The sequence below is a fragment of the Eublepharis macularius genome, chromosome 11, assembly GCF_028583425.1.
Source record: "Eublepharis macularius isolate TG4126 chromosome 11, MPM_Emac_v1.0, whole genome shotgun sequence".
NCBI lineage: Eukaryota > Metazoa > Chordata > Lepidosauria > Squamata > Eublepharidae > Eublepharis > Eublepharis macularius.
Genome location: NC_072800.1, coordinates 79,207,177 through 79,229,266, shown reverse-complemented (window position 1 = coordinate 79,229,266; position 22,090 = coordinate 79,207,177). Strand labels below are relative to the sequence as shown.

At 44.0% G+C, this 22,090-nt stretch overlaps 1 protein-coding gene across 1 annotated transcript in view; it reads right to left on the bottom strand.

Annotated features, from left to right (window-relative positions):
• Positions 1-761: 761 nt before the first annotated feature.
• Positions 762-22,090, bottom strand: part of ADARB2 (adenosine deaminase RNA specific B2 (inactive)) — a 442,544-nt gene continuing 421,215 nt past the window's right edge. The window contains exons 9-11 of the mRNA XM_054991693.1: positions 13,864-14,045; positions 6,266-6,444; positions 762-938 (exon numbers count right to left, since the gene is read on the bottom strand). Of these exons, the coding sequence (XP_054847668.1) occupies positions 762-938; positions 6,266-6,444; positions 13,864-14,045 (538 nt within the window). The remainder of the gene's footprint in view (positions 939-6,265; positions 6,445-13,863; positions 14,046-22,090) is intronic.

Below are 22,090 nucleotides of genomic sequence, written 5' to 3'. Positions count from 1 at the left end.
GTGCACAGTGCTTCTGTTCACCCTGATGCTATGCTGCTTTGCACAGCTTACAGGGTTTGCTCCAGACCAACGTGGGCTGTACCGACCATGGGGCTATCTCCGTGCTGATATTTGGCGGGGAGGCTTTGCCCCAGGGCTCTTGAAAACTTATAATAGAACTGGGAGTTCAGGGACTTGTGGCTTAGCTATGTTTTCTAAAATTTCTCCTTCCTGCAGTTTACAAATCTGAATTATGTCACCGTCTCCCCCCACCTACATATATAATATTTTCCTTGTGGGGATCAGTGCAAATGGTGACCTTCAGCTGATTCCGAAAATACTTGCATGTGCTTGTAACTAAAAAAATCTTTCCTCCTCCAATGATAATTATTGCACTAATGATGAAGGCGAGAACAAAACTGTGTATTTTTCTTTTTAGCCAGAAGTAGGACCTGCTGTTGCTTGAAATACAGGTGCTACTTGGATAATTACAGCGATCTATAATGTGCTACAAACAAGGAACGAACAGTGAAGGTCATTTTTGTAACCTGGGCTTATACATCCTTGAGAAGGGATGGGTACATCAAAGCAGTTTTCCTAAAGTCAAGTTCAGTGCATTAATCAGAACGCATCTTCTATTTAATGTATTTCCCAGCCCAGAATTCCCAAGCTGAGACTCCCTTGGAGGTAAGCCTTGGACTGCATCCGTTAGACTCCGGCAGAGCACCTGTCCTTCTCTCCAGTCCATGTGATGGGGTTGTGAGGCAGAGGGGATGAATGATTCACACAGTTAGTAGAAACTGATCTTGCTCGGGGGGCTTTTTCACCCAGGTGCCCAGGCCTGCTTTCTGAAATGCTCTAAACAGCTGCTGCTTGACGGACTGGTACGTGTGAGACACCATCTTGGCCTCACTGTATGTTGATGGCAAATCTCCATGGCTTGGTATCCGTGTGCTCAGCTGTGGTGGGCAGGGGCAGAAGAGGGGGTGGTGAGAGAAAACGCAAATGAACAAAGAGAAACAGCAGGCTCTCCAGCAGCTGTTTATAATCGATCCACCTACATTTCATAAGCTGTGAGCAAATGGTTTGTAAGCTTTACATGTTTGCTCCTGGCTTGTGGTAACAATTGGGGTGGAGTGGGGTGGGGAGGAAAGAAACTTGATAAGTGTTGTAATCTAAATGTCAAAAGCCAGTGTGCAGAGGCTGTAGATCAAAATGATCTGTGTGACAGTTAAACACATCAGGTGACTGAGAGTCAGGTGGTCAAGTTCCAAAGTCAGGAGACCCTGAGGAAATGACTCAGCTAAATTCACTCATGCATCTGATTGGTTGTCTATATGTATAAATTGCTACTGTGTACATTATGGTTTGGCTTCTTTTGAGTCCAGGTGTAGGCGAAGCACTTTGTCTCTCTGGACTATAACTTGTATATATATTGCTCTTTATCCACCTGTAAATAAACTGTATTATACACCTTTACCGGACAAGCAAGGTGTGGACTCTTTCTGGGTTCTCCTCAAGCTGGTGCAGTCATGCTAACTACGCACCAATCAACCATAAGATATTGTTTCCATCATGAAAACTAACCCATAAAAAAAAACATTCAAGAGGGATTTTTGGAGAACAAAACTAAGACTGAACACCAGTTTGAGAGTGGTCAGGGTATTTCGTTTATAAATTTCAAATGGATGGCATCCATTTTTTGTTCTTTTTTCCAGCATGCTGAGGGTGCAACTTGATAGCAGCTAGGAACATCCTTTGCTCATCAAAAGAAAGCATCCTCCACAAGATGCAGCAAAAGAGAGAGAGGGCCAAACCACACGATACAGATGACACGTGTTAGGTCATGGGTCCATGACTGGACTCACAGCGAGATGCACATCAGGGGGGACTTGCCTTAAAAAAATGCTTATTTGCTCGGTGATGTGAAGGTGGGAAAGGAGCTTCTGATTTCCCTCCCACCCTCCGTTTACCAGCTCCCTCGCCACATCGAGTGAACAAGCATTTTAAGTCATGTCTGATGTGAATCTGGTCGTGTGCCTGTAAGTCGACTAGGGCTGCCAGTCTCCTGCTCCCAGCCTCTGTCCCCCGCTGCCACTTACCTGGCTGGTAGGGGGAAAAGGCCCAGGGAATGGGGCCCAGAGGCAAAAAACCTCCTGGGCCAGTGTGCAGTGGGCGCACTCCTGCCAGGTGCAACAAAGTGACATCATCGCGCCTGCTGGGAGCATGTATGCACTTCGCTTGCACGAGAGGACCTGTCCCCCAGTAAGTGCCAGCCTGTCCTCCTGCTCGGAGGGTAAGGGGACATGGCAAGTCTCATCCCAACATGTATCAGGCATATCATGAAGTTAGGCCAGAGAGAGGCATCAGATGGTGGCTTACAGCTTTCTTGGACCCCCTTTCTTGCTTTTGAACATCCAGCCTGATAAAGCATTCTAGAGAACTTGCAAGCTTGCACAATGTATTGTGTCATTTTGGTTGGTTTACATGGTCAGTTAGTTAACTGATCTCGATCTCCTCTTTATGAGAAGTTTTTTGTTAAGGAGTTTTGAGAAATCTTGTCGATTTGTATTCAGTGTATTCAGTAGTTGCTCTCCTTTCCTCAGAGATGGATTCTAGTAGCCGTCTATTAAAAGTTTCCCTTCAAATTTTTGAGCTTTTTGAAAGAGCTACCATTCAATTATTTTTAAAAGCTCAAAATCAACCTGCACCTTCATACTCATGTAAAGAAAAACCCTCACAGTGCAAAATGTAATGATCATCTATTTTTTAAAACCAAACATTTCCCAGAACGGTGTGTACGCATCTCATCGCACACCTCCACTATGTTTTGGGGACCCCCTCCCAATCTCGATTGGCCTGTAAGCCTTTTTTTAAAAAGATCTGGGTTCTGAACATTTGATTAAACAGTCTAGGGGCTCATATAATTTTTTTGAATCCCAAAGCCCAATTCTAAAAGCTGAGGCGCTGATACAGTTGCACATATGCACAGCACTAGGCAGCTGCATGCACATCACCACCGCTCAAAAACTCCATTTAACAGCCCATGTTAACCATGCACAGACCCTACTCAGAACATAGAAAATAGTCACGTGTTTGTTTGCAGGGTGGGTAGGAGAGTAATAGAGGAGAACAGAGTCCAGCCATCTGTTTCCCTTCACAAACATGACCAGTTTTGACAATTTACTGGGGCTCGACCTATGAAGCCCCCACACCTGGATGGTGATGTGAAGCAGAGAGAACACCATAAACATAAAAGCTCTTTGCATATGTAGCTCCTCCTACAACTCATCTGAGGCACAAGGTAGCCTCCCTTAGTCTGTGCCTGGGTAGATCAGAGTCAAAGTATTATGATATATTGTGGTTTACTACACCACTTCTAAGATCAGATCCTTGCATCCCACAGTTTTTTTGATAAGTCTCCTATTTGATATTGGTTCTTTAAAATCTGTATTTTGATTCTTTGGGGGTTTCTTACATGTAACCTGAATTTGCATAATATATACTGATGGTGGCATTGTGGTTGCCTTGGTAAACAATTTGGATGGACAAAGGTAATTTTCACACAGAGGTGTATACTGACAGTTTGGCATCCAAAGTGAAGTGTGTTTTTCTTTGGAGCATCCATGCAATGTTATCCTCTAATTGTCCAGTTTATGGGTCTCCCCTTGCTTTGATGGGATCTTTTCCAGAGCTGATTTGACACAACCTTTTTTGAAAGAGGGCAGTCACAATGCCTTTGCATGCTGCCTGGCCCGGAAGTAGCATATTTTTGAAGATTCTGTCTACATTGCTGCCATATTTGGTTTCCCCACCACAGCAACTATTCCCCTCCTCTATGGCACCAGATGCCTTACAAAAATACATTGGCAATTGTTCGACGGCTACAGTGCAATAATGTTATAATGATTTAGTGCCATTATCTGCTAGGTAAGAACAGTGTGGGGAAAATTGGTGCATGGATGATCCTTGCACCAGCAGCAATCAGAGCTACATAGAAAATTGTCTCTGTTTGAAAGCAGTGTAAGACAGATGTCCATGTCTTTGCATCTGATGAAGTGGGCTCTTCCTTCTGGAGAAGCCACCATAGTATCTGTGGCTCCACAGTAGGGCCCGTTCTCAGTTTTGGGGACCCTGGCCAGAGAGTAATCAGGGCCCCACCTATGCCCTGACATTAGGTTCCCGTCTTGCCTTCTCACCCATGTACCTCCACTTGTCTCTCTGCCCTTCCTTTGCCCACTCGCAAACTCTCCCACCACTTGCAGTCACACAGCTGCCCATACTGCCTGCATGCCCTTTCCCCAATGGTGGTGCGGGCCGCTAGGAGTGCCACTGCCATGGCTACCAGGAATGCTGATGCTTTCAGCGAAGAGGCTGTCTTGTTGAGTGGGAGAATGGCCAGTGAATGTTCAGAAATAAACCCCAGTGCTGCTTGCCAGACACTGTCTTCTGAGACAAAGACACATGTCTGTAGTCCAATAATCACTCCGGGCACATGCGCCTCTGAGAAGAAAGAGCTTTTTGTTGGGCAGGATGATTAAATCAATGACTGCCTTCCTGACCTGCCAAAGACTAAGCACAACTGAGCCAACAGTGAGTCTTTGACGTTTCGGGAAAGTAATCAAAAGTCTGGGGAATGTTGCAGAGCAGGTGAAAGTCCAATCTAGCGCTTTCAAACCAGTGAACTGGCAGCTTCTCAGAGCTATGTCTCTTGTTGCTGTTTTGTACTCTGCAACGTAAGACTGCATACAAAAAGACGTGGACTGAGTCAGATACGAAACGTACAGGTGTGTGTTGTTTGTCACTTCCCCCATGCATTTAGCAAAGAAAAGCCGCAAATGAAATATTTGTAGGCCCCAGTCATATTTGATGCGCTCTCTCTGTATTTTGTACTTGAATACAAAAGCTATGATTATGAATAATCACGTATGTATTCTCAGGGTAGCAACCAGCTGACGTAAGGAAGGGCCTGGGGCTCAGTAGCAGAGCATCTTCTTTGCATGCAGACAGCCCCAGGTCCAATGTGTGGCATTTCCAGTTAAAAGGCTCAGGTAGGAGGTAATGTGAGAGACCTCATCCTGAGACTTTGGAGAGCCGCTGCCGGTCTGAGTAGACAATACTGACCTTGATGGGCCAATGGTCTGATTCAGTTTAAGTCAACTTCATGGGTTCATATGAGGTAGCTTAGGCTGAGAGGTAGTGACTGTCCCAGGACCACCCTGTCAATTTCTTGGCCAAGGAAGAATTGGAATACAGGTCTCCTTGACCTAACCATTGTACCACATTGGCCCTTTCATGTAGATGCAGCCCTGAAAAAGGGTCAGTGAGAGAGCATGAACTTTCTCATAACCAAACCATCCTATGAGCCAATACGTATGTTCTTTTTAACATTTTGCATTGAAGACAAATGCAAGGAAGCAAGGAAAGAAGAATTCAAGAGAACCATAGCGCAACTTTGGATAGTACAAGACAGTCATAAACTGATGCCTGTGTACTTTATGCTTGCATGTTATAATATCAGAAGGGAAATGCACAGATCGGAATGGTTACCTAGGAAGATCCCTTGCACTGTGTCTGACGTTGGTTCATCTAGGCCAGTACTGTCTGATCTGATGGGAAGTGGCTCTCCAGGGTCACAGGCAGAGATATTTCTTCCCCAAAGCCTGGGATGCCAGGGCTGGATCTTCTACATGCAAAGTATGCATGCTTCCTGCATGTCATCTTCCTCCTGAGTGCGAGTTGCACGGGGGGGGGGGAGTGGTATGCATGCTGGAATGTGTATGCCCCTACACATTTCTCTTCTGACATTAAATTGGAAAAATGATGCATTCCTAATTCTGCTTCTTAGTATATCATATATCTTCCATAGCCACTCTGTGTATTGTCAGAATGGGTTGAAATGAGCCTTTTGCAAACACACTAGATTTAGGCACGTTGCTTTCTGTTTCAGCAAGAGACGGGGGGGGGGGGGAGGTTCATACTAAGATATGGATTCTTGAGAATAAACATATTCCCATCAAAGACGTGTGCCTTCTCCCACTTTAAAATACATGTACGGATGCATGGTGAGATTGTTGTAGGATCAGCTCCTCTTCTTGCATTTTTTAAAAAGTGGAACACATTGAAAAATGCACACTTCCCGCTTGATGAGCACCACGTGTATTTTGGAGAACGGGCCTGTGCTGGAAGCAGTAGCACTGAACCTGGCGGTACTAAGCCAGGGATGGCTAGAAGCACTGTTCTGTGACGGAGAACACTGCACCTTCTCTAGCACTGGGGTCCTTACCTTTCCATAAAGCTTTGCCCAGCGTGTGTAAAACATGTGCTTGCAGAGTCGGGAAGGAGTCCCACAGTTTCTTTTGCCTGTTGTAGTATTAATAACCTCGAGGTCTGTGGTGCTTGCAATCCAATTCACACTGAAACTAGGTGATTTCCCTGGCTGCCGCAGCTCAGCATTGCTCACACCTGTCAAATGAGAAAGAGAAAACATCAAAGAATCCAGATCACTAGTGTGGCACACATCCCTTGCCCTGCCTCTGGCAAATGCGAAAAGGGGCTTTGGTGCGCATGCCCCCATTTACTGCCATTGTAACTGGCACTGGACCCATAAAGTTTGCTATTAGAGGAAACAAGTGGGGACCTTCAAGCAGTCACAAGAAAGGAGAAATCTCATTTTTCCTGCTTACCTTTTCTTCTCCTTCATTACCACCCCCTTCCCGTGCCTTCTGGTCACTGTTTCCTTCCTTTGGGTCCCACTGCCACATCTAACTCCTCATCCTGGCCACCACCTTTGAGAGCCATGCCAAACCTTGAGGCAGGGCCCTCAGTGTGCGGCATGGTTGCTATGGCAACCTAAAATAGTGTCCCAGTGCCACAGACTTTGCTTTTTCTTTGTACATCTGCTCGGGCAAAGAAATTGCTGTTAAAAATGTTTGGGTCCTTACCCCCCCTTTTTTTTCTTTCAAAATTAGATTTGACTTCAAACATATGGTTTCTCTTGGTTCTCCTAGCAGTCCTATACGTGGACCACATTGATAGGAGATGCTGAAATGCTGCTTCCGAACCCCCAGTTAGAACCAGGTGAACGTGGGACACCCACTGCACACAGAAGGCTTGTTAAAGATACTTGGCATTTCTGGACGTCCTGTCATAAGGAGCAACTGGCTAAGAGATACCATCCAAAACTACAGCGCACAGATGATTTTGGATGAAAACATAATTGAGTTATCTCGTGCAGGGGTTGTAGTTGTATTTACGTCACATTAATAGCAACTTCAACTCTTCCCCCAAGATAAGGATCAGTTTGTATCTTAAGAAACAAAACTCATGTGCTGAACAACATGGTGTGTGGTTCTCCTGCTTCCATCTTGAGCATGTTGCCAGCTGATCTGAACTTATTAATTGACCCTAATGCACCCATCTCTGTCAAGCTATCACCCCTAAGCTGACTGGATGGTATGCCAAAATTTGACAGCACAGGCTCAAACCTAAGTCTGCCTGGGATAAAGCTGCAGGTCACCGAAAAACACACAGATGCAGCAAGCCAGGGGAACACCCCGAACATCCAGCTGAATTAACTAAGCCTTGCAATATGAGCTTAAAAAGCAATTTACAGACCACTCACGCAACCACTTGCGATTAAACTACTTAAAAGAGCAACTCATGGAAGCCAAAATCCAGGCCTCAATAAATGTGGTGTCTAAGTACCAGGAAGCCATGTTCCTTCTGCAAGCGTGGCCCAGAAGCTGCTTCTTGCACACTGGGAAATAGGGTTGTTAAGAGAAATTCTCTTAATTCCTCTTTTCCAAGTTTCTTCCTGAAATCCAACGATCTTTTTCTTTCCCTCTTTTTAGGAATTTGGTGTCAGTTTCTAAAGATCAAAGAGAAATTCGAAGAGAGGAGGGGCAGGAAGGGAGGCTCTGCAGATGTTCAGAATTTGACTCTGTTGCTGCTCAGAGGCAGGGAGTGTCTTCCCAAGCCTTCCTCTCTTCCTGCCAGAGCACCACCCTGGAGTGTACAATGGAAAACAACTGCAAGGGCTTAAGTTACAAATGAACTACTTGATTTCTCTTCAAAGAGAAATGAAAGAGAAATCTTATTCTTAAAAGAGAAAAAAAAAGGAATTAATTTTGGAAAAAGAAATTATCTACCCCATATATCCAGAGGAGTTAGCTGTGTTAGTTGCAAAATAGTAAAGAGCCCAGTAGCACCTTTTAGATTAACCAACTTTATTGTAGCATAAGCTTTTGAGAACCACAGCTCTCTTCGTTTCTTCATCCCACCCCATACGGAACAGAAAGATTTTGAGTGGTTCAAATAGCACAAACTTTGTAGCAAAGCCTTAACTTTGTCCTATAGTATCTGTAATTTTGGTCATTACTTGGGTCCATCTATGTGAAGGACTCTCTATCCCTGCATGTTCCTGCATGGGAGGATACAGTGGACAGGTCTCTTGTTATAGCGGGAGACCTCTCACCCTGGCCTGCCCTGTTCCCCACCAACTCTCAACAGGGCAGTGGGGGAAATGGGTGTGGGATCTGGCACTGTGCCAATGCCTCAACATCCCTTTCAGTGTACAACAGAACCAATGTTATTGCTTTGATGCAATGTTCTAGGATTCACCCCAAACGATATGGCTAATCTATAGAGTTTTTGGTGAATCCTGAAATGTTGCACTGATATGATGGTTCTTGCTGGAAGTGACATTGTCGTGTTTGAGGGATGTGATCAGGTAGGTCCCTGCCCACCCCATAATCTCCTGCCAACTGCCAGCCGGCAAATCTGCAGCGTGGCTTATTAGCTAACCCCCCACCACCACCTAGTATGTTTTGCAAGGGATCCAGGCTTGGGCTTTTTCTTTGGTTGCCCCATGCTTGCATAATAGCATCCTGCAGGGCTTTTTTTTCTGGGAAAAGAGGTGGTGGAACTCAAGACTGCACAATGACGTCACTTTCGGACAGCTGGACCAAGGGGGGAGTTTTTTAAAGTTTAAATTGCCCTCGGCGAAAATGGTCACATGGCCAGTGGCCCTGCCCCCTGATCTCCGGACAGAGGGGAGTTTAGATTGCACTCCGTGCCGCCAAGTGGCGCGAAGGGCAATCTAAACTCCCCTCTGTCCGGAGATCAGGGGGCAGGGCCACCGGCCATGTGACTATTTTTAAGAGGTGCCGGAACTCTGTTCCACCACGTTCCTGCTGGAAAAAAACCCCTGACTTCCTGGAAGGGGGTCAGAATTGCTTCTGCCCTCCTGGCTTTCTAACAAGTCTGTAACACAAGATTATTCTGTATAGTTTGGGGGGCAAGGTGAGTCTAGGCAAATGGGAAGCATCTTGCTTGCTAATGTAGTTTTAATGCATATTGTTGTTCATGCCTGTTTTTATCAGCTTCATTTTATTTTCTGTTGTTGTGACCTGCCTTGATGCCTGAGTTGCTCAGGAGAAAGGCAGCCGCATGAACAAACCAAAGAGGCACTTGGTTACCCAGATCACCTTGCACCTGGGACTGAGATCTCCTTATGTATTTCTTTAACCATAAAAAGCAGTTGCTCCCACCCACTCCCTTTGACTGGGGCCTGAAGGAGAGGGAGTTCAACCCTTCCCCCCAAATCTTTTTCCTCTTAGAAATCCATTGCCTCTTTCAAGCTGCTATTAGCAGCCGTTAGGGGAAAGGCATATATAACACAGGGTTTTCCACATGTGTATGTGTGTACTTTTTAACAGGAAATGTCATGGGAGGAAAGGGTTAAGCTCCCCTCCTAGGAATGTCACAGTGTCCAAATTGGGCCCTCTCCGGCTACTTTTGAAGGTAGAAAAATATTGCAGATTGGAGCATGGACTTTCTATATCACGTATTGTAGCCCTTGGTTTGTGGCCCTGGGTGAGGCCGTGTCTCAAGGCCTCAGTTCTCCATCTGCAAAATGGGAACCTTCAGAGGGCTGTTATGAAGGTGAAATACAAAAAACAAAACTGTGAGATAAAAGTGCAGGGGAAATTAAATTTCAGGGGAAGTATCTGGATGCCCTTTTGACTAACGGAAGCCAAAAGGCAGCGCAGATCCCTCTTACCCCGAGAGACCTGCTCCTCCTCTCCACACCCTGCTGCAGCTAAGCATGAGAGACTGTCTGTCTCTGCCACTGCCTGCTTGGCCAGCAACACAGGACAAGAGGGGACGACTGTATGTGCATGTCTGAAAGTGAAACTGGAGTGGGGAGGACAAAAATGCTCGGCACAATCATAATTAAAAAATTAAGTTGTTTGGAATGCTGTCACTTAGGGTGCTTCCAAGTTTCCTGCCACTTGACCTAAACTGTCCTTGTTCTTTCTAATTAATCTGTCCCAGAAACATCTCAGAAGACCGAGCTTGTAGTCCTAAGCACACCCACTTGGAAGTCAATACTATTGAACTATATGGGAGTAATGCTTGTAATTTGGCAGAGCACATTTCAGTTTATAATCAGCCATAATAATAAATGGATGACAAATGTGACCCACTGGGAACTTTTCCAAGTCCAACTGCAATGAATTACATTTTCTTAAGAACATAAATGAAATATTTGATTATAGCAATTAAGTCCATTACTGAAGTCAATGATTGGGGTCAGTGGGGAGGTAAAATCAAATGAAATCTGACCCCTTCAAGTTTAGGTCCTGAAATATACTGTAAATTCTTCAACGGTTAAGCAATATGGCAGTGGCTATCATTATTGCAACCTCTCTCACACACAAAAAAATCCTTTGGTGTCAGATGTGAACATTATTAGCACAGGATAAAAGGCAGTAGAGGAATCCAGTACACATCCATGCTGACATTTGCTTTACAGAGATTTAAGAAAAAAGATGCCATAAGGACAGAGCCAGAATTGTGCTTCTCCCTGAAATATTTATGCAGTGGGCATACTGACCCATGTTGTGACATTTTCATGTTGTATGTTTCTCTGGCTCTATTCGTGAAAAGCAATGAGGTAGAGCAGAGCAGGGAAACACACAATATGACACAATATGAGAGCACTGCAACCAGATGGAGTAGGCTAAATGCTATATGAAAAAGGAAGAACACTTTATAGGGCTGCCATTTTCAGCAGCAGCCCTGTGTCTGAGAATAATGTTTTCTAAATATCATATGAGAAAGTACTATTAGTTCATTTTGTATATGCATGATGATGCCATCATCAGTTACTCGACACCTTCTCTTTCCTCCAGTGGATTCCCAAGTCATGGATTCCCACTCAGTAAAGCTCTTTCATGGTACTTAAATTAGCCCTTTAAGCTGATGTGCTTAAGCAGATAACTGAATGGGAAATAAGTTTAAATCTGTTCATAAGTAAATTTTATGATCCGAAGCTCTAGTTGGGTTTTAACACTTATAAAGGTCCTTGGATAAGAGCTGATATACATATAAACGCCAAGTCTAGTGGATAATGATTGCTTCCAATTATATGGCCTTTTTGGTTAGCCAAAGACATGTTTAATGATGCTTAATGGTGCAAGCCATTTTTTAGAACTCTAGTAGGACTCAGTCACAGAGCAAGGCACCACAAAGGTCCAATTCATACAGTACCATGTGGTAAACCATTTGTGTGAGCAGCTCTCCTACTAAGATTGGGCAATATTAACCATGCCCAGCGCAGCTGATCTTTTCTCTCTGTTTGCACTGGCAAGAATAAAACCACCCAAATCACATGGAAATACTTCTACAAAAGGTTTTATTACATAATCCAGCCTGCATGTGCTTTTGTTTTTAAGAGGGCTTTCCCATGGTGGCAACTTGCATCTATGAACTGGGCCCAAGATGCTAGCCCCTATCAATTAGCAATGCCTTTCTAGCCAAGTTCTTACAGAGATGGTAAACCCCTAATGCAGAGGGGCTCTTACATAACTGAATGTTCCTCTGTATGAAAAAGAAAACACAAAAAAAGCCCTGTACAGAGTAATACAGATGTCAGGGAGAAAGGCTGGTCTAGATATCTCTTTGACAACTAGTTTTCTATTAGTATGCAATGGGAATCTTTTGTATGGAGGCACAGTAAGTCACATGTCCTCCCATCTGCAGTTCAAAGTGGCACAGCCCAGGGTACAGATTTAATTACCTCAGTGAGAACAAACAGTACAGGAAATCAGCTGAAGAACAGAAACACTGAAACTGAACATCAGTAGATTTAGAATGGACAAAAGGAAATAATTCTTTGTGCAACGAGTGATTAAAATGTGGAGTTTGCTGCCAGCAGTTGTAGTGATGATGGCCACAGGCAGGGCTTTTTTTCAGCAGGAACGTGGTGGAACGGAGTTCCGGAACCTCTTGAAAATGGTCACATGGCTGGTGGCCCCGCCCCCTGATCTCCAGACAGTGAGGAGTTTAGATTGCCCTCCGCGCTGCTCCAGCGGCGTGGAGGGCAATCTAAACTCCCCTCTGTCTAAAGATCAGGGGGCGGGGCCACCAGCCATGTGACCATTTTCTCCGAGGGCAACCCACTGAGTTCCACCACCTCTTTTCCCAGAAAAAAAGCCCTGGCCACAGGCACAGATGTCATTAAAACGAGTCTATCAGAGACTACAAGCCATGGTGACTAAAGGGAACCTCCACATCCAGAGGCAATGGACCTCTGTATACGAGTGTCAGGAGGCAACTTTAGAGGAGGGCCTCAGCTTCTATGCTCAGTTGTTGGCCCTCTAGAGTAACTGTGAGACAGAATGCTGGACTAGATGGACCACTGGTCTGATCCAGCAGAGATCTTATGTTCTTATATTCTTAACTGCTTTTACCACTTAAAATCTTTTGTGTGATCATTTGGTGATCTACAAAGCTCACAGATTTATAGAAGACAAAAAGAAGCGAGCATGTAGTGGTTAAAGGGTTTCCTGGCAGGAGGGGGGGATCTGACTCTTACCTCCTTTTTCTCTTCCTTACTTTTTACTTGTGCGTGTGCACATAGTGACATCACCCCACAGGCACACAGGTGCGTGCCGCTTCACAGCAGGCTGATTTAGGCCTCAAACAGGCCCAATTTGGCCTGTTTGGGTCCCAAATCGGCTCACAGCAAAGCACAGGAGTGCTTCCGGGGCAATGCGACGGCATCAGTGATGTCATTGTGCCACCCCAGGAGCGTGCTGGGAGGCCCGTTCCCATGTTTTCCTCCCCTGCCAGCCAGGTAAGTGGAGGCAGGAGGCGGAGGGTGAAAATGGGGAATGCCCCGCTCCCACCGGGGGAATGGGATCCCTAAGTGGTTAGTACCTCCTGTCTGCCATGGAAGGTCACCTTGAGCCAATCTCTCTCTCTCAGCCTAACGTTGTGAGGCTGTTGTGAGGATAAAATGGACAACGGGATAATAATGTTGTAAGCTGCTCTGGGTCCCCACTGGGGGGAAGAGCAGGGCATGAATACTTAAATAAATAGTAAATATATGATATCCAACAAAATACCAAGAGGTGCCGAATCATGTTTTACTTTGTTAGTTATTGAGGGAAAGATGAAATTTGAGGACTCAGCACTGGAGGATGGCTTAGTCCGATGGCTATCTGGCTATGGAACTCACTAGAAATTTTTGCTGTTGATACGGAGGTATGTCATGTCAAATGACTAGTAACAACCATCAGTTCAGAAAGCACGTCAACGCTACCCTTCAAAGCTGTCTTTACTTGTAAATATTTCATAAAGGATATTCCTGGTACTGGACTTCTTCCTAGGGAGGATAGCCATTCTATCCAGAAAGGGAGATCAGGCAGTCTCAGACTAGTGTGCAGAATGCATCGTTGTCAACATTGTAGAAGAAAAACCAGAACTACGTTAAACTACAGAAGGTGCTGCATAAGGCTCCTTGCAGGGTTTTAGTGGAGTCAGCAGTGGGAAAGCAAATGGCTCATTTCGAAGCAAGGGTGTGCACACGCTTACCGCTCAGGAGCAGCTGATTGCGTCGGTATGAAGCTGGCAGTTGACCAACGACTTCTAGTCTATGGCTCATTACCCGCGAAAGGTGACCAGTGTGCGAGAGGCTTCCCACAATGATGCTATGCAAATACGTGGGCTCGATGAAGTAACTAAGGAGAGCCCCTTGCAACCCGAGGACATTCCACCTGGAAAAGAAATTCAACAGTAGGAAGGCATTTGGAAAGGGAAGAGAAGCAAAGGATTAACAAGATATGTAAGTAAAGAAGTGACTTGGTTTTCTTTTTAACTTGCATTTTCCCAGACACGGTTATGGAATTGAATTAATAATAATAACATAATAACAACATTTGATTTATATACCACCCTTCAGGATGACTTAACACCCACTCAGAGCAGTTTACAAAGCATGTTATTATTATCCCCACAACAAAACACCCTGTGAGGTGGGTGGGGCTGAGAGAGCTCCTAGAAGCTGTGACTGACCCAAGGTCACCCAGCTGGCTTCAACTGGAGGAGTGGGGAATCAAGCCCAGCTCTCCAGAGTAGAGTCCTGTGCTCTTCCTTAACCACTACACCAAACTGGTTCTCTTCTGTGATTGGTGATAACTTTTATAATTTTGTGTGTTTTTAGGACTGTATTTATTGATGTTTTGTTGATGTTAGCCACCCTGCGCGCATTTGTGGGGAGGGCGGGATATAAATCTAATAAAATAAAATAAATAAAATAATATTTTCTAACTTGAACTGAAGTGATGGCTTTGGGTTTTCTTAAAATTCAGGTGGGAAACCATGTTGGTCTGCCATAGAAGAGCAAGAAGATTCATGTCCAGTTGCACCTTAAAGACCAACAAGATTTTCATGGTACAAGCTTTCAAGAATTGGGAGATTTGAGTTCTTTGAACGCTTTGACTCTCGAACTTCTAGTCCATTTGCCCCATTCTTGAACAGCAGTCCATATGAAAGGCTCTACTACAAAAATTATCTTTAACAGACTTGGTGGCTCATATGAGCCCAAACATAGGTGACATTTAAGAGCTCGACAAAAAAAGGTTAGAGAGATTTTGCTATTTAAGGCATCATCTAGTGTTTGCTATGCTAAAAAAAATGCATTCAAAGTGCAAATCTCTACCAGCAGGAAGCATTATGTAGCTAATTTCTTACATCATTGTTCTTTTCATTAATTAACATTTCTCAACCGTTAGTGCAATAATTGCAGAGCCTCTGTGCTGTATGTCTCTTCCATGATTAATAAGGAGCCATTATACTTCCCTTTCCTGAAGCAGTCAATTAACACGAAATACTTTCCATTAATTACCGAATGTTTAAAACCAGCATGCTGTACCTGGAGAGCAATCTGCTCATGGAACCTGTGACAAAAATTGCTTTCAGAAGTTCTTTTTAAATTTTATTCCAACCCCCACCCCTCCTTCCCAAAACCACAGGCAATTTAGTTGGCTATATTAATTTGCCTCAGAAGCTGGGCCTGCGATTGAGAAACATCTTTTAATCTCATGGAAGACAAGGCAGCCATCTGGCTGCTGAGGATTTCGGAGTGAGACTGTCCCTCTCTCCCTCTGTAAATGCAGGTCATTAAAGTAATGTGTTCATCCTACATAAAACTCAGATGGAAGATAAAAGGTAATATTTATATACAAACAATTTAGTCCCACCATTTAAACAGTCATTGGTTTTATGAAACATTTGCTTTAGTCTATCTGATTTGCATAGCTTCCGGGGGGGGGGGGATGTGTGTGTGTGTGCAATGGTCATTTCTGCAATTTTTTTTTAACTTCTAAAGGTATGTCTTATCAGATTGAAAAAAAAAGCAAGAATGGAAACAGACCAAAGTTCTGTGAATGATCAGCAATTCAGGATTAATTTATTGATAGAGTAAAACTGTCTGAAAGTGGTATTTTCTTTTAAGCAGAAATTTACATACGACCTCAATTATCATTTGTGACCCTGCATGTAAAAAATGGGTCTCATTTACATAACTGAGAAAAAAGGATATATATACAAATAAATATCCAAGCTTGAAATATCGTCAGCATCCTTTTTTGTTTTATGAACGTAAGATGAGTCCTGCTGGATCAGGCCGAGAGCACATTGTGACTAGCATCCTGCTTCCAACAGTGGACAACCTCTGGGAAGTCCACCAAGAGAGCATGAAATGACACCTGCCCCTGCTTCTTTTCAGCATTAAGTGTTCAGGTGTATATCCTTCCTCAGTTCCATTTAGCTATCATGTCTTATTCTGTCCTCTATGAACATCATCTAACCTCCTTTAAGAGCCATCGCCACATCTGATGGCAGTGAATTCCATAGGGCTGCAAGCAACGAGCAACTTCTTAAGAGAAAGCCCCACTGAACACAGTGGAACTTACTTCTGAGTATACATGCACAGGACTGTGATACGAATTTATTACATGTTCTTTGTAAAAGTACCTTATTCGTTAGCCTGCTCTGTCTTTAAGGCATTGGTTCTCAAAATTTTTAAAATGGGGCCCAACAACATACTGAATTTTTGAGACCTATTTCTAAATTTACTGTACTTTTCAGGACCCATGTGCCAAGTAAACTCCACACATCAACATAAATGCCAGGAATCTCACCACTTAACAACTAACAAGTTATATTTTATGGTCTAATTGTTATCAATATATAGTGTTAATGAGTGACAGACTGTATGTCATGGCTTTTATACACATTACTAGCAATGAAGCCTGTTGTGTGAAAAAATACAACAGGCTCTAGAAAACTGTTGTTGGTCATTTTAAATTTTTTTTTTCATGAAACATAACAATCAGTAGAGCTTACTCCGAGGAAATTGCCTCCTGGATTAGGCAAGCACAGACAGGCATCCAGTGCCGTTGGGGCTTCCACCTTCTCCTCGGTGACCCTCAGGTGAGGCACAGAGAGGCGTGCTTAGACTGTCGATTCGGTGGACTCCCTCCTGGCCTGCATGAAGATTAATTTGTATTCTGCTCTTCTTCCCCTCAGCGCCCTCCTGCCCAGGCCTGGGGGGCTGCCGCAAAGTGTCCGCTTGCCACTGCAAGGGGGCCTGCCGAATTAATGGACTGAGTACTCTTCCTAGTGGCAAGCAGGTGCTTTGCAGTGTCTTGGAAGCCAGAGCAGGAGGACTCTCAGGGGAGGCATAGGGAGGAGTGCTCAGGCCGTCGATTCAGTGTGTCCCCTCCTGGCAGTTAGTGGGTGCATCACAGTGGCCTTGAGGCCAGAGTGTGCCTGCGCGAGAATAGAAAGTAAGTTGTTGCCAATACGGCTTGCCTTTTGTGTAGTAGGATTGGCCTGACTTGGATGGCCTTGGCTAGTCTGACCTTATTAGATCTCAGAAGCTAAGCAGGGTCAGCCTTTGTTAGTACTTGGATGGGGAAATATCAAGGAAGATGAGAGCCGCTATGCAGATGCAGGCAATCACAACTACCTCTGAATGTCTCTTGCTCTGAAAACCCTACAGGGTTTCTATGACTGCGACTTCATAGCGTGCGTGTGTACGCACGCACACACACGTGCACACACACTGAACACATTATTACAGAGGTAAACCCAAATTTGCTATCAAGCTTCCCAGACCCCCCTCTACCAACACCTTGTTCTTTCCCTCTCTTGAACTCACATCCCAACCCAACACTAAGGAGTTTACATAGTTAGCATCATCCCTTCCCTCCTCCTCTACAACAGCTCATATGAAATAGGTTAGGCTGAGATGCTGATGGCCCAAGCTGTATCAGGCCCCAGAGTGTTTCACATTTAAGTTTCCTCCAGGTTACATTTGGCAGTGACATGATCAGAGTTGGGTGGGGGAACTCTGACCTGTCATATAGCCAAACGTTTTGTCTCATTTGGCCTGACCTGTTCTTTGTTTGTGAGTTCTGATGTAGATGTCAAATTCCAATGCTTGGAATAGCAGAGAATGCCATACAGGTCTCTGGACAGACACAGGGTTTATTTTTTAATCCAATTGGTAAATTAATATTTATTAATTATAAATCGTAGGATTCTGTAGGGTTCTTTATGCGATTGCAGCATATATTAGTTTGTCTCAAAAGTAGTCTTTTGTCTGAAAAACATTAATTTAATCCCATGACAGAAAAGTGAAACTGGTTTTATTCTGTCATACGTGCCACCATTTCCCATGTTACACAGTGTGAGGTCACTATCGTAGAGATACTTTCTTTGTTCTAGAGCCTCTGTGCTAAATCCCTTCCACTATAGTTGTTGTGGGTTTTCTGGGCTGTATTGCCGTGGTCTTGGCATTGTAGTTCCTGACGTTTCGCCAGCAGCTGTGGCTGGCATCTTCAGAGGTGTAGCACCAAAAGACAGAGATCTCTCAGTGTCACAGTGTGGAAAAGATGTTGGCAGGTCATTTATATCTACTCAGGAGGGGTGGGGTTGAGCTGAGTCATCCTGTAAGAGTTTCCCAGGGTGTGGAATGCTAATGGCAGGAGGCTTCACTGTATCCTGAGGAGGTTCTTTTGCATATGGATTGGTGCTTGATGTGCTAATCTTCTCTGCAGGGCTATTGTCGGGTATAGAGTGTTTTGTTAGCCTGGTGTTTTTCAGAACTGGAAACCATGCTCTGTTCATTCTTAAGGTTTCTTCTTTCCTGTTGAAGTTTTGCTTATGCTTGTGAATTTCAATGGCTTCCCTGTGCAGTCTGACAAAGTAGTTGGAAGTGTTGTCCAGTATTTTGGTGTCCTGGAATAAGATACTGTGCCCTGTTTGAGTTAGGCTATGTTCAGCCACTGCTGATTTTTCAGGTTGTCCAAGTCTGCAGTGTCTTTCATGTTCTTTTATTCTTGCCTGGATGCTACGCTTTGTGGTCCCGATGTAAACTTGTCCACAGCTGCAGGGTATACGGTATACTCCTGCAGAGGTGAGGGGGTCTCTACTGTCTTTTGCTGATCGTAGCATCTGTTGTATTTTTCGGGTGGGTCTGACTACTGCTTGAAGGTTATGCTTTTTCATAAGCTTTCCCATCTGATCAGTAATTCCTTTGATATATGGCAAAACCACTTTTCCTGTAGGAGACTGTTTTTCCTTGGTTGTTTGATTCATCCTGGGTTTGATTGCTCTTCGGATTTCATTTCTGGAGTAGCCATTTGCCTGAAGTGCGTGGTCAGACCCACCCGAAAAATACAACAGATGCTACGATCAGCAAAAGACAGTAGTGCAGCAGCATTCCTGCGGGAGCGTTCCCAGAGTAGCCTGCATGATGACATCACTTCCCAGAAGTGACATCATCGTGCAGACCAGGAGCATGAGCTTCGCACATGCATGACCAGTGGAGGCAAGGTAAGTGCTGCCCGGGGAGGGGGGGTAGGGGGACCTGGCAACCCTACCTACAGTGCAGCAAAATGATGTGCTCTTGTCCACCCCCCTTTTCAAGTGCCAATACAGATGTGGTGTGTGTGTGTAGCTGTTTTGGCACTTGAAAAGGCATGCCCTTGTGGCATTTTAAAATTGCTTCATTGGGCTTTTAAATTGTAGTGGCATCCATGGGTCAGACCTGTGAATGCTATCTCATCTAGTTTGGCCCTTAGAACGGTGCAACTCTGCTTAGGAATTTCTCTGTCAATCATGTTATGTGGGAGTTATTTGAATTAAAAAGATTTCCTCTATTACATTTTGCATTCACGGTATTCAAGTGTACAGAAAATAACACAGAGTCCTTAAACACAGTGTTCTGAGTTGATCCAGGAAACGATACAGGTTTTTCAGGTGGTATTAAATGGATCTATGTACTTTTGTATCTCTAACAAGAGTTGGCTTATGAAGGTTTTTTTACATCCTACAAAAATGGATCCCCAAAAGTCAATCCTGTGAACTCTGCTTACTGTGCAGACTCTGAAAAGGAGTCAAAGGCTACAGGTGAGCAGTGGTGGGTTGGCTGTTCTCAACCTGGCTGAGAACAGTTGGGAAGTTTCCCTGTTTACTGTGCTGGGAGACCACGCAAGCAATTATCAAAGCTTCCTTCTATATTTTCATGCAATAAGGATTGTTAATCATGGTCACCTGCCATCTTCAGAACACCTGCTGTTTTTCTAGTTATATGACAATTCAGCTATTATTGGTTTTGAAACTGGAACCACCACATTAGGTTTTGATCTGTATTTTAGCAGTAGGTGGTTCATCTTTTTGTAGCTGGCAGTGAAAGACTGAAACCAAGTTCTGATTGATTCAGAAAGGGGCTAAGTGGGAAAGAGAAGATTACGAATTGACGTCTATCGTGTGTGCAGATTGTCTCTAGTTGTGAAGCTAGCTGTGTTAATGGATTTCCACTTCTTTTAATATGCTGCTTATGAAGTGGCTTGGTTTCCCCTCCCCCCCCACAAACTTGTAGTTTCCAGGATCCAACTTTCCAACAGATTTGACAGTCTATCACTAAAAGAGTTATAAAAGCTTTAATATTTTTAAAAAATAATTTTGTACCATTTTTCTTACCTGCAGCTCAATTTGTTTAGGTCACTGTGCAGAATGTGGGCTCTTTAGAGCTATGACAATTTCCAGGGAGGACTTTATGGTTTTCAGGACTTCAATGGATAAAGAAGGGAGACTCCCAGGAGACTTGCCTGGACAGGTTGAGACTTGATAAGAGTGCAGTGATCTCGGGAGACCGAGAAAGTGCAAGAGTGCTTGCTTCCATCTTTGGCTGGTTCACCAGCTGTGGCTATTCCTGAAGAAAGCCCATCTGGCCACTGTCACATATGTCTGGGCAATATCCAGATTAGACTACTACACTATATCTTATGTGGAGCTGCCCTGGAAGATAGTGCAAAATGCAACAGGAAAGATCCTTATTGGTACCTGTCAGCATGATTAATCACAGTCTTTTGCTTAATTCTGGGTGTTGGTTTTTTTGACCTTGAAGACCCTAACTGGTTTTGATGCTGGTGCTGAGTCCACAATATACACAGGCTGCCCTCCTCTGCTTTCCACTTGCCTGAGCCCTGAGATAGACAAGTGAGACCTTTCTGGAGGAACCCACCTTATCTGAAATAAGATTGGTTGGGTTTCTTGGGAGTGCCTGTTCAGCTTCTTCCACAAGTTTTTGCAACTCTATCCTTTGGGAGGTGAGGTTGGCAACATCTTTACCAGTTTTCCTGTAAAGAAAGTTGAAGACATTTTGTTTTTTGGAAGGCCCCCTGAGTTGAGCAACTGACAGTGCCACGTCAGACCTATGGATTGTTTTATGATCGTTAAAATTTTGTACATGTTGTGAGCCACCTTGGGGGCTCAAAATGGGTCCAAAAGGTGACGAAGAAATGAATTAACTAAATAAAGAAAAACTGGGATGCAGGGCAAAGTAAAACCCTATTTTGGGCAAGTGCCTGCAGCTTATTATCTCCAGCTTTTCTGAGACAGAATTTTCACATGTCCTGTGGTAAGGTCATAAGCCTCCTCCCCCACGAAGAAGGTCATAAGGGCCCCCATGATGGAGTAGCATGATGGAGAGGAAGGGAGATTCTCAGACTTTTGCTTGGTTACAAATCTAGGGAACAAGAGATGCAAAACTTGAAAGGAGCCACCTCTTAATAACTGGCATGTGGAGGGGAGCTCTGAATCCTAACAGAGAATTCATTTGTGATGAAATACTCCACATACAGAAAAAATTGCTGAGTGATCTGAATGATAATCAAATTGAGAAAACTGCTTTTTTTGCTTACAAATACCTTGTGAGCAAGGAAATCTGGAAGCAGCTGCAGGATAAATTATTAATTGCACATTATTCGCTTGACTCCAGTCATTCTTTCCCATATAGCAGAAAACTGCTACTCTGGCCCTCCTTCCCTTTGTAATTCATGCAAAATAGGCTGTTTTAGAGCAACTGTGACCGATGCTTCCGATGTGAAAATTTCCTTTAAATTGCTTAAAGCCCCTAAATGGGAATGGAGTCAAAGAAAACGTTTTGTCAAAAATCTTCTGTAGGCAAACATGACTTCATTTAAATATTGGTTTCCAATGCAAAGCACATCTAAACAAAAGCAAATCTAGACACTGTGTGAAAAACCTGAAAGGTACTCTTGGAAAGTAGACTATATTATATTACCGTCTTCTATTATGGGGAATATTTGGTATTGAGAAAAAGTGCCTATAATCTATCACAGGACTTTTTAAAAGTGCTCAGAATGTCATTTGAGAATTTTTATATAATGTTTAATATGCTCATGGTGTTTTTCCCTCTACGTACAGTACTTTTCCTACAAATTGA